The 12,450-nt window shown below is 42.1% G+C and overlaps 1 protein-coding gene across 2 annotated transcripts in view; it reads left to right on the top strand.

Annotated features, from left to right (window-relative positions):
* The window catches only part of lrp4 (low density lipoprotein receptor-related protein 4), a 79,176-nt gene that overhangs the window by 54,131 nt on the left and 12,595 nt on the right, over nucleotides 1-12,450 (top strand). For both annotated transcript variants that reach the window (XM_025055394.1, XM_025055393.1), the window contains exons 11-31: nucleotides 11-136; nucleotides 620-850; nucleotides 1,313-1,469; nucleotides 1,940-2,157; nucleotides 5,571-5,747; nucleotides 7,036-7,161; nucleotides 7,542-7,750; nucleotides 7,956-8,037; nucleotides 8,124-8,229; nucleotides 8,304-8,505; nucleotides 8,610-8,799; nucleotides 9,517-9,648; nucleotides 9,756-9,896; nucleotides 9,968-10,054; nucleotides 10,139-10,310; nucleotides 10,425-10,587; nucleotides 10,929-11,154; nucleotides 11,233-11,536; nucleotides 11,760-11,978; nucleotides 12,093-12,227; nucleotides 12,344-12,449. In XM_025055394.1, the coding sequence (XP_024911162.1) occupies nucleotides 11-136; nucleotides 620-850; nucleotides 1,313-1,469; nucleotides 1,940-2,157; nucleotides 5,571-5,747; nucleotides 7,036-7,161; nucleotides 7,542-7,750; nucleotides 7,956-8,037; nucleotides 8,124-8,229; nucleotides 8,304-8,505; nucleotides 8,610-8,799; nucleotides 9,517-9,648; nucleotides 9,756-9,896; nucleotides 9,968-10,054; nucleotides 10,139-10,310; nucleotides 10,425-10,587; nucleotides 10,929-11,154; nucleotides 11,233-11,536; nucleotides 11,760-11,978; nucleotides 12,093-12,227; nucleotides 12,344-12,449 (3,509 nt within the window). The remainder of the gene's footprint in view (nucleotides 1-10; nucleotides 137-619; nucleotides 851-1,312; nucleotides 1,470-1,939; nucleotides 2,158-5,570; nucleotides 5,748-7,035; nucleotides 7,162-7,541; nucleotides 7,751-7,955; nucleotides 8,038-8,123; nucleotides 8,230-8,303; nucleotides 8,506-8,609; nucleotides 8,800-9,516; nucleotides 9,649-9,755; nucleotides 9,897-9,967; nucleotides 10,055-10,138; nucleotides 10,311-10,424; nucleotides 10,588-10,928; nucleotides 11,155-11,232; nucleotides 11,537-11,759; nucleotides 11,979-12,092; nucleotides 12,228-12,343; nucleotide 12,450) is intronic.

Below are 12,450 nucleotides of genomic sequence, written 5' to 3'. Positions count from 1 at the left end.
GCGATCCCAGATGTGGACGAGTGCGCTGAGGAAGGCTACTGTAGCCAGGGCTGCACAAACACAGAGGGGGGGTTCCAGTGCTGGTGTGTACAGGGCTACGAGCTCCGACCTGACAAGCGCAGCTGCAAAGCTCTTGGTAAAAACCACTGTACTATGTTTCAACCTTGACATGTGACCACAGGGAGTCACTTGGGTTTGACCTCCAATAAAAGCACGGTTGCTGAGTGTTTATACTTGCCTCAACGGTAACTGTATCCAATCCTGTGCAGCAGAGTAATGGACTCAGGACGAGGTTGGCCCATTCAGTGGGTCTGGACTAGATTTAGATATGCAGTGGAGGGAGAGTGGGGTGCAGGTCCTGCTACAGCAGCCCCTAAATTTGCTGCAGACCTGAGTTAAACTGAGGTCAGGACTGTCATTCAAGCCCCTGCCAGCAACCAGGACCTCTCTGATATGGAGATAAATGCAGACTTTCATCAGAAGTGACCACCAGTCTTGACTCATTTTTACCCCCCGTTCATTGGTGTTTTTCAATTTTCATTTTACTCAGGCTGCTCACTGAAGTCTTTTCCACTTTATTCATTCGCTCCTGCTTTTCTATCCCTTTTCATTTTTTTAGGTCCAGAGCCGGTTCTGCTCTTCGCCAACCGCATTGACATTCGTCAGGTTTTGCCGCATCGTTCAGAATACACCCTTCTACTAAACAACCTGGAGAACGCCATTGCCTTGGACTTCCATCACAGACATGAGCTGGTATTTTGGTCCGATGTGACTCTGGACCGCATTATGAGGGCCAACCTCAACGGCTCTAATGTAGAGGAGGTGGTCTCCACGGGTCTGGAGAGCCCAGGTGGGTACAGCATGTATAAATGTGGGCCAACAAGCTAATTTAGTTTTTTTAATTTAATTCAGCCTGCAGCTTTCTGTCCTACTATAATCTGTAATGGGTCACTTCATCTATTACCATGTTAATATTGTATATTAGTTAAACTATACATCATCAAAACTACACAGTTTATTTTCTTAATTGTTTCTGCTTTTCAGTGTCTTGTCAGTTACGTTGTCTCACACTTTTGATCCCTTTTTTTGTGATTTTCATTTTGTTCACTTCCTGCATGTTTTTTCCTGTTTACTACTTTTTTTCTTTGTACATTTTTAGCTGCTTTTAAGTGCCTTTAAAATAGTGCTGCAATTCACAAATAGCATTTTTATAGAAACCCAAAATAACTGTGTGCAGAGCTAATGTTTTATTTAAAAGAAAAAAAATTGAACAAACAAAATAACAGTTTTCTGATTCTTGTCTCTGTTTTAGGTGGACTGGCTATTGACTGGATACATGATAAATTATACTGGACCGACTCGGGAACGTCTCGTATCGAAGTCGCCAACCTTGATGGTTCGCAACGCAAAGTGCTGCTGTGGCAGAACCTGGAGAAACCAAGGGCCATTGCCCTGCACCCCATAGAGGGGTATGAGACTAAACACACAACACTTTAAACAGAGATGCCCTTAATTGCACACATCCCTCCTTCTGGATGTGCACCAGTTGTTGTGCAGCAGTGGAGCAGGGATTATAGTTTGGCAGCACAGTCGTACCCACGGGCACACGTCTACGGAGCAGTCTGTTTATTCCTGTTTTCATATTTTGGGTTTAGATGAAGCCCTGGGGAAAAACAAAGCTCTGAGTTGTTCACTTTTTTTTAGTAAGTTCATTTGCATGTGATAATTGGCTTATATATTTAGAAAGCAAGCTCTTCCTCGTGAGGCCAGTCAGAACCGGTGACTAATAATGAGAAAGACATAGATATCACAAGACTTGTTTGAATTCAGACCAAAATTTCAGTTCCCTCTTGTCTTTATTGCACGTTCATTCTTCTAAAATAGCTGCAGCCCCTGGAAAGATGATCCAGAATGTTAACAATGACTTTCCCTCCTTTAGTAAAATTTACTGGACAGACTGGGGCAACACGCCTCGCATCGAGTACGCCAACATGGACGGCTCCAACCGCCGGGTCATCGCAGACACACACTTGTTCTGGCCTAATGGCCTCACAATTGACTACGCCAGCCGCCGCATGTACTGGGTGGATGCCAAACATCATGTCATTGAGAAGGCCGACCTGGATGGACGCAACCGCAAGGCTGTCATTAGCCAAGGTAAACTCTCACCAACTGTTGTATCTTTTCTGGCTTTTCGGCTCAGAACCACCAGAAGAACATGTTTTTGTATTGAACCATACGGTTTTTAAGTTCCTGCTCTCCTGCTTCATCATGCTATTTCTGTATGACCTTGAAATACTCGTGTTTATTCTAAATGCCAGGAATTCTGGGCCCCATCGAATGATATGACAATGGGTCTCTTTGAAACACACTTTAAGAACATGAATATATATCTACACACTGTGCAGACTTCATTCTGATACTGAGACTGAGAAATGTCTCAAAGCTATATTTTATAGTAATATTATATTAATTCATATTTTTTGAACTCTTATCAGTCAGGGTCCCTAGGGATTCATCCTAACCTCCCCCGCCCCCCCCCCCCCCACCCCATGCAGCACCACTGATTGTATCAGCAGGTTTTTCACTCTATAATTCTCTCCTTCAGCTCCTTTACTCAGATTAACTCTGACATTTTTAAAACATTTATAAATCATGTTTTCCTTAGGTAACTTTCTCCATAGGTGTCTTCACAGTCAAGGCAGTTGCTGAAGGTTCTAGACCCAGTCGGAGTGACTGATGTTGACACCAGTCGGTGATCAGTCAGTGAACTACTATGTGAATGAATGTCGTAACCTGGGTTATAAGTCTTTTAAGCCTTAAAAATAGTCCCTCTGGTTCCATTAAGAACTTTCATGTGTGAGCTTTAAAGTATCAGAGTAGTTGGAGTCTGCAGGTGTCTGGCCTGCACTCATACACCGGTGAATTATGGCCTACGTTTAAAGTAGAAACACACAGATGTAACAGGGTTGATGTATGTGTGAGGACAGAGTTTACCGACGCTAATTTATGAGAGCACTCCGGTGGATAATCAATGCCATATTTCTATTAGGAAACACATGCATCATGGCACATACACACACACATACACACACAAACACCATAGAAGCCATAGTCATACATTAATGATTCAGTTGCTTCTTGTTTTTTTTCTATCAGAGTTGTGTTTCACCTAACAGCATATCGAGGTTTATGTGTATGCGTGTTTGGACGTGCATGTGTATATATGTGAGGAGGAAAGGAGAGGTTAGGGAGGAGGAGGAGGGTGTACTCTCCTTAATAATGTGTGCTCTCAGGATAAAAGGCTGTTATTGGTCGTGTCCTTCCTCAACAGATTCTGTTTGCTCAGACAACACACACACACACACAGACATAGGGCTGAAGGAGTGGTGTGTGCGCGTGTGCACTTGTGCCTCTGTGTGTGGTTATATTTTTAGCTTCTGGTCCCAGGAATGTGTATATCAAATGCCTGTGAGCCTCTGTGTGCCTCTGTGTTTGTGTGTGTCTGTGTGTATGTGTGCATTTGTGCACCACCTGGAAGCCTGCCAGCTCTTAAGTTAGTGAAGCTGAGTAAAGCCAAGTTGTTACGGTGGAGGCCAGTATCCTGGCTACACACCTGTGTGTGTATAGAGGTGTGGGACAGGAAGAGAAGGTTGTCCAGTACACCCCCAAAGACAAATACTGAGTGATTTAAGAGTCCCATTAATTGGAGCAGAAATAAAACGCCCATAGCTGAAGGTAAATCTAATCCATTTGATGTGGCTTTCTTTGCTTTTCATCGTGGTTGTGTGTAATAATGTGTTGTTTTTATGGATCGTTGCTAATGATAAAAAGACTTCAACGTTTCATTTTTTACACTTTAAGTTATTATGAACTTGTTATTATAACGGTGATGCGTCAGTATGAATTGCAGTAAAGAAGTATAACAAAGAACACGTCAGTGCTGCTGATTATAATGCCAGGACAAAAGATAATGCAGCAGCGTCAGGGCAGTACCAGGAGGTGCCACTTGGAGGTTAAAGGGGACATAACTGCGGAGACTGTTTGGGATGTTTGACGCCCCGTCAGCCTGCAGCTGTTCCCCCAGCTGTCCCAGGGAATAAAAAGGAGTGGGATGGGTGTGATGCGGGTGCTGTGATGTCAAAGATGATGGTGACCATATCAAAACCAACTCAAAAGGTTTTTATGACTCAGAGAGGGGGAAGGGGGTGAACTATTGTCTCCCTCATGTTAGAATAGGATCATAAATACACACAGTTCAACCACCTGGACCTGTGTGAATGGGAGACCATTTCTCTGTGTTCTGTTGACGTTTGTTCTGATATTAATCACATATTTGTTTTTAAACGTTTAACATATAAAACCATAATTCAAATGAGGTATTCTCCAGTCCTTTACAATATGCATTTACTAAACTACTTCATGTTCTATATATATATATATATATATATATATTTTTTTTTTTTTCCAAATCGTTTTATACCGTATTTATTTACCATTTGCACAGTGTCCCAACTTCATTGGAACTGCTGGGTCAGACAGTGAATGTTCCTTCATAAAAAAGTCAAACTTCAAATGAATAAGACAGTAGAAAATATTTATGCTTCACTTTTGCAAAATATTTACTTGGGAATATAAATAATCTTAAATAAGTCATTTAGTTTTAACAGTAAAAAAAAAAAACGTTTTATTAAACGTCCGCCCTCTGCTGGACAAAGATATTGTTGCAGAATGCATCGACATCTCTGGTTAGGTCTTTGCTACAAATTCTTAAACATTTACCGTTTTAATTTTTTCATAGGCATTTCTGATATTTTTTATGAGGCACTTACTTTAGTTTTACTGTGTTAGTATTTCACTTCCGGTGTTTAGCATTACCAGCTGTAATTAAAACATTTGTCTCAATGCATTTAAACTTTAAGTACTCAATGTGAACATTGTTGAAGGTTATCACTTTGATTCGTTTCCACTTTAAAGAAATATGTATATATACATATATATATGTATATATTTTCACTATTAAAAGAGTGCTGTGAAAAACTGTTATTAAAATAATCATTGCTCTTTTTATAAGCACGGTGCCAGAAATACTATCCCCACACCTACCACCACAGCTTTATGCAAAAATCACTTTTTCCATGCTTTCAGCACTTTGACACAACTGACTGTGGAGCAGCTTCACTGATGGAGAATTAAATGGAGATTTGAGGAAAGCTGCTGCAAGCAGCTGCTCTCAAAGGAGACAAATCTGCAAGCAGTTTTCCTTTAGACGGTACCTGAGCTGGAGTTCAACTGTGGGCTGTAAACACTGAGACTAACAATTATCAGCACAAGTCCAGACAAATGCAGACAAAGGTTGTTGCTACAAGCCTGAAAGGCACGGGGCAATTACGAGCAGTTCAAAAAAGGGAAAATGTTTATAATTTTTTTTGGAACATTTCTTCCCCTTTTTCTGTTTATGAGGTGGTTAAACCTCTAAGGGATCATCTGCTTTTAAAAGAAAGGAAGTTAACTTCAAACATTTAATATATACATTCAGTTTGTTCTAAACCTTTTATTTTCCATCACAGGCCTCCCTCACCCATTTGCCATCACAGTGTTTGAGGACAGCCTCTACTGGACTGACTGGCACACCAAGAGCATCAACAGCGCCAACAAATTTACCGGCAAGAACCAGGCAATTATTCGCAACAAGCTTCACTTTCCTATGGACATCCACACTCTGCATCCTCAGAGGCAGCCCACTGGTCAGTGCACAGAGAAATCTCACTATTTTATTTATTTATTTATATTTCCTTTTTTAATTTGTTACTGTCACCTCTGGTTTGGACCACTGACTTTATTTGTGCTCTATTAGCTCTTTTATCCAATGATTTGTGGTCAAGGAAACAACAACATTTGAACAACAGAAACTTTACTTTTGCATATACGTTTTTTTATATGCAAAAGTAAAAGTCTGTAGGTGGAAAACTCGAAGGCTTTTTGTTTACGGAATATCCCTTCAATTTATACGGTTACTGTGTAAAAACAATAGATCAGACATCTAAGACATTCAGGTTTACAGCCTGAAGCAGAAGAAAACCGATGTGATGAGGATCCTTGAAGAATACAATACGGTACGTCCTAAAAGCTCTTGGTTAGGGGGTGAAAGAGGAGCTGGGGGAGGACAGACAGAGGTACGCTCTGGAACATTCTTTAAAGGGTATCATTGCACACACAGAAAAGTTTTCTCATGTGGTGATGAACCCTGGGAGGATTTTTCTTTCCACTGGAGAGTTGGAGCTTGTGTTGAAATGACCAGTTTATCTCTTTGACTCCACTGATCAGTGTTTCTGGTTACACACTAGAAAATGTTGAGCTTGAGTCGAGGCCAAGATAAAGTTTTGGCTGTCGTGCTGCTAAAACACAGCCTGACGCTAGTATCAACAGGCTGTCTCTGGCCAAGGGAAGAAAGTCCTTTTTATTCAGTGCTGGCTGATAATCAGAGACCTGTGTGTCTTGAGACTCATCAGTTAAACAAAGCAAAAGAGATTTAAGTGAAATAATTGTGTTCTCTGTGATATATCGATGACCAACACTGAGGAACAGAGCTTGTTCAACTGTAATGTGTGATCATAACGCTGTCAGGGGAGACCACAGTTACAAAACTGTGCATTTAAGCCGATAATTGACAACAAAAAAATCCCCATAGAGCTAAAGAATTCCTAAAAACAACAAAACCTCTTCAATTATGTCATAATTTATTTTTAAGCATTGGGTTCAAACCATTAAATGCACAATGAGGTTGGTGTGCAAATGTTGGCTGCTGTCAAAATTATCCTGCTGTGAAATGAATCTACAGTACGGGGTTTAATCACGGCCTATCAAAACAAACAAGCTTTGATTTATTTTTATTTTTATTTTTAACGAAGTGTAATAATTTTCTTCTGAAACCTCCTTCTGTACGTGTTTCACAGAACAGCCTTTCACTGAAAGCCAGCTTGGCGGCATTTTCAAACAACACTTCTCTTATGCATTTCTGTTTGCCCTACGCAGGAGGAAGGAACCGCTGTGGCAGCAACAACGGAGGCTGCAGCCACCTGTGTCTCCCCAGCAACAAGACGTACACCTGTGCCTGTCCCACTGGCTTCAAGAAGGTGGACCAACACAACTGTGCCACCGGTAAGTCCTGCAGAACACACCTGTTTCATCAGTTGATACTTTATGCAGTATATATATTATGTGGAAATAGAAAATAAAGCATAATAAAATACTTTGTGATAAATAAGAAGTAATTTTATCTTTTGCAATTTTAAATGATTGTGTACTTAAATAGTAAATGTTTTATTATGTGAATTAAAAAAAAAACAAAAAAAGTACTTTAGTCATGATATCTATATATAGTTTTATTTATAATATAATAAATATATACATTTAGAAGTGTGTATATAGATATTTTCTTGTCAGAGTTGCTTGGTGTTTGTGTTGTTTCTGTTGTGTTTACTGTTGACCCCCACTGTTAAAGCTAGAAGACTGACAGAAGACCTTTGGTCTTTAATCAGGTCTTGATAAGTTCCTGCTTTTTGCCCGAAGGACGGACATCCGACGAGTCAGCTTCGACACAGAGGAGATGTCTGACGACGTCATCCCTCTGGCTGACGTTCGCAACGCTGTGGCACTAGACTGGGACGCCAAAGATGGCTACATCTACTGGACTGACGTCACCACTGACTCTATCAACAGAGCCCTGTGGAACGGCACTAGGCAAGAGGTCAGTGGTCACAGGAACTCAGGCCGACCCCTAACTCTGAAGTACCAGAGTTGTTGTTTCTCCTCTATTGAATAGATGAGAACAGGAGTAGAATTATACTGAAGTGAGAATTATCCAATACCGCCATCTACTGGAAGAATACGGAAGCAACATTAAGGTCTTAGGTTAAGTAAACATTCTAAGCCATTCCTTTTGTTTTTACCAGGTGGTTGTGGACACCAGTCTGGAGAGCCCTGCAGGTCTGGCTATTGACTGGGTGACCAACAAGCTGTACTGGACTGATGCTGGTAAAGAGCCCACTATTCCATGTTGTTAAATAAATTCATGTGTGAAATCCCAGTAGCCACAACATCATGTTTTTTTGGATCTTCAGGAACAGACCGTATTGAGGTTTCCAATGCAGATGGGAGCATGCGGACCGTTCTGATATGGGAGAACCTGGACCGACCCAGGGACATTGTTGTGGACCCGATTGGAGGGTGAGATATTTGAGATTAAATCATTACAATTTATATTATTGTTTTTTCAAATTTTTTAATTTTATTTCTCGTAGCTTCATGTATTGGACTGACTGGGGAGCCAACCCAAAGATCGAGCGAGCAGAAATGGACGCCTCAAATCGAATTGTCATCATCTCATCTAATCTGACGTGGCCCAACGGGCTCGCAATTGACTACGAGACTAAACGCCTATACTGGGCTGATGCCGGCATGAAGACTATTGAATTTGGCAACTTTGATGGCTCTGACCGACAGGTGAGGGTGACTTGACCTTTGGACTGCCATTGTTATGTTTAGGCTGAAGTTGCATTATGAATATATACTGTTCTCTTCAGTCTTCATCTGGTTTTTGTGTCCAGGTTTTGATTGGCAGCCAGCTGCCTCACCCTTTTGGCTTGACTGTACATGAGGACAAGTTGTACTGGACAGACTGGCAGTCCAAAAGCATCCAGAGTGCTGACAAGCTCACCGGGTTAGGGCGACACACGCTGGCTGAGAACCTGGAGAACCTGATGGACATTCACATGTTCCACAGACACCGTGAGACAGGTCTGTGTGTTTGATGTTTCAGCACGTAGAACACTGACAATAAGTGTTCTGTTTCAACAACACTGTGGGTCTGAACTGATGCGGTGATTACTCCAGTCTGTTTAGGTAGTTTTAGCTAACCATTTTACATATTGTATAGAAATATTTCCCGTACAAAACACACATTTTTATTTTTCATTTTAATTATTAGCTTGGTTCGCTTATTTATTTTGTTGGCTTTAACTTTAAAATATGTTTTTAAATGCTCATATGTTGACACTTACTGTAGGAGCGTTATTCTATTGTTATTACGCTACATGTGAAACTCGGTTTCTAAATTGACTAGTGCTGCCATACAAAAATGACAGAAAAGTCAAGCCATGCAACTTCTTACAGCTACAGCATGTACTGTAAATCTTCTGTACTGTTCAGAGCTTGTCAAGTCTCTTGTTACAAAGATAAAGAAAAAAAATCACATCTGATCTTCGCTGCTTTCTCTCAGCTTAGATTCAGTGTCTTTGCTGACACTAGAAGGATTAGGGGTAAACCGAACCCAGATCTTTAGTTGAAAGGATAGAGAGCCTTAGGGGTTCACACCAGAATGAAACCACACTGATATGTGGGGGCTCTCCTGGCCTCTGAGAGCTTTCACTTTCTACATGTGTTTACGTCTTTAAGCCGACCTGGAAAGTGTGGGTGAGTCCGGGAAGCTGATTGTGTTCGTGTCCTTCTGTGCAGTGCCTAACCCCTGTGCAGTGAATAACGGAGGCTGCAGTCACCTCTGTCTCCTGGCTCCGGCTCCGAAAGCCTCGAGCTGTTCCTGTCCCACCGGGATCAACCTGCAATCGGACGGAAAGACCTGCATGCCAGGTATCAAAGAACCCATGATGAAAATAAACAGTCAACACAATGTGACCAGAAAACAACTGTCAGCAATCACCAGGAAAAACCAAAAACCTGTGAATGTCTTCACGCAGGAATGAACAGCTTCCTGATTTTTGCGCGGAGGACGGACATCAGGATGGTTTCTCTGGACATACCGTACTTTGCTGATGTGGTTTTGGCTGTTAACACCTCCATGAAAAACACTATTGCTATTGGTGTTGACCCCAGAGAAGGTGTGTGTGACTGATAGATTGTAGAAAAACAAATGACCAGAAATTTAAAAAATGTGTTTTGCCTTTGACAGTGAAAGTGTACTGGTCAGACAGCACATTAAAGAAAATCAGCCGAGCTAACATCGACGGATCGGAACACGAAGACATCATATCTACAGGTGAGGGATGTACCTTCAGATTCTGACAGGAACTCAGTCGTTCGTCAGCTCTTGCCTTGAAACATCTTTTTTCTCTCTTTGCAGGGTTGGTGACGACTGACGGCTTGGCAGTTGATGCTCGGGGCAGAAAAATCTACTGGACTGACACTGGAACAAATCGCATTGAGGTTGCCAACCTTGATGGCTCCATGAGGAAAGTTCTGATTTGGCAAAACCTAGACAGTCCCCGAGCCATCGCTTTGTACCATGAGATGGGGTAATGTTATTGAAATCAAATTTTTTTTTTTTTTATCCTGATTGTTATTACGTTACTGTGTATCTGGACTTGTATTGATGTTTGACGTTTGTCTTTTTCCAATTTTACCCCCAGCTACATGTACTGGACAGACTGGGGGGAGCACGCTAAGCTGGAACGTTCTGCCATGGATGGGTCAGATCGCATGGTCCTCATCAGCAATAATCTAGGGTGGCCCAACGGCCTGGCCATTGACATGGCAGGTTCACAGTTACTGTGGGCTGATGCTCACACAGAGGTCAGTGCTGTTGTCAGTAAAATTGATTTTATAATGTACCCATGGTTTGAAAGGTTTTGAAATAAAGGTGATAAGAAAGAGTCCAGTCCTCAGAACCAACTCTGTGATAACACAGTAGCATTTAGTCGTCTGAGGTCAGCTTAACACAATGGACAGGAAACAACAGTACACTCGCCTGCTGTGCCTCCACTTGTAATGATTCAAAAAAAGGTACTGTAGTACTTTCATGGCCTGTGCCCAGCCCTGAATTTTTCAACTCATTGCAATATTGGCCACAATTCTAAAGTGAAAGTTTTACTGCAGATCCTTTAAACTTTTATTTTCTCTGTGTTTCTCTCCAGCGTATCGAGGCCTCTGACCTGAATGGACAGAATCGACACACCCTTGTGACTCCGGTCCAGCACCCTTATGGTTTAACCCTGCTTGGCTCCTACATCTACTGGACTGACTGGCAAAGCCGAAGCATCCAGCGAGCTGACAAGAACACCGGTGCCAACACTATCACGGTTCAAGCCAACCTGCCAGGCCTGATGGACATTCAGGCTGTGGACAGAGAGAAGCCACTGGGTAACTCTGAGAACAAGAATTAAAAAATTCTTTTATCTCTTTGAGACATGCAGTACAACATTTCTTTAACCTCGTCAGGTTTCAACAAATGTGGCAAAAGGAACGGAGGCTGCACCCACCTATGCCTTCCTCGTCCCAACGGCACTTCCTGTGCCTGTCCAACTGGCATCTTGCTCAAAGGAGACGGCAAGTCATGTGATGACTCTCCAGAGACATTCTTGGTTTTCTCCAACCGTGTTAGTGTGCGCAGGATCTCCCTGGACACCAACGACCACACCGACGTCCACGTTCCTGTGCCTGATCTACACAATGTCATCTCCCTGGATTACGATAGTGTGGATGCGAAACTTTATTACACCGATGTCACCTTAGATGTTATAAGGTGAAAAATTGCAAACAAAAATGTAAATGCTGAAGTTAAGATATTCATATAGTGTATTGACAAATTGCTGCAAATGTAAGAGTTCAAAACACATTGATGAATTGTTCATCTTATGATACAATAAGATGCATAAAATGATCATTTACATGATGATTAAGTATTGTAGCTTCTAATCTAAGATAGATTTTTTTAATGTTTATTCCCAACATCCATCCCTACACAGACATGCAAACTTAGATGGCAGTAACATGGAGACGGTGATCAGCAACGGCCTGAAGACCACTGATGGACTGGCCGTGGACTGGGTGGCCAGAAACATGTACTGGACAGACACTGGACGTAACACCATCGAGGTGGCCCGCCTGGACGGAACGGGCCGCAAAGTCCTCATCAACAACAGTTTGGATGAACCAAGAGCCATCGCAGTGTTTCCCAGCAAAGGGTGAGTAAATGCTGTAAAATTATGTGTCCAAGTTTAGGGCTGCAAACCAGATATTGTTAGGGCAGAATAAGGGAAAGCACATGAGTCCTTAATGGTTCTGTCCCATGTCTACAGGTTCCTGTTCTGGACTGATTGGGGTCACATTGCAAAGATCGAACGTTCTCACCTGGACGGCTCTGAAAGAAAAGTCCTGATCAACACTGACCTGGGCTGGCCCAATGGACTCACACTGGACTACGACATACGCAGGTCAGAGGGAAAACACCTGATGATACTTGGTGATGGTGATGATTTGAATTAGGTGTCAAACCCATGATAATGTTTTAAAACCCATGGTCTCATCTGTTTTAATGATGTGGCCTTAGAATCTTCTGGGTTGATGCCCACCTGGACAGGATCGAGAGTTCAGATCTAAATGGGAAACTGCGTCAGGTCCTCGTCAGTCCGGTGTCCCATCCATTCGCTCTCACAC

The sequence above is a fragment of the Cynoglossus semilaevis genome, chromosome 5 (assembly GCF_000523025.1).
Source record: "Cynoglossus semilaevis isolate Cse_v1.0 chromosome 5, Cse_v1.0, whole genome shotgun sequence".
NCBI classification, from domain to species: domain Eukaryota; kingdom Metazoa; phylum Chordata; class Actinopteri; order Pleuronectiformes; family Cynoglossidae; genus Cynoglossus; species Cynoglossus semilaevis.
This window is presented reverse-complemented; position numbering and strand designations above follow the sequence as displayed.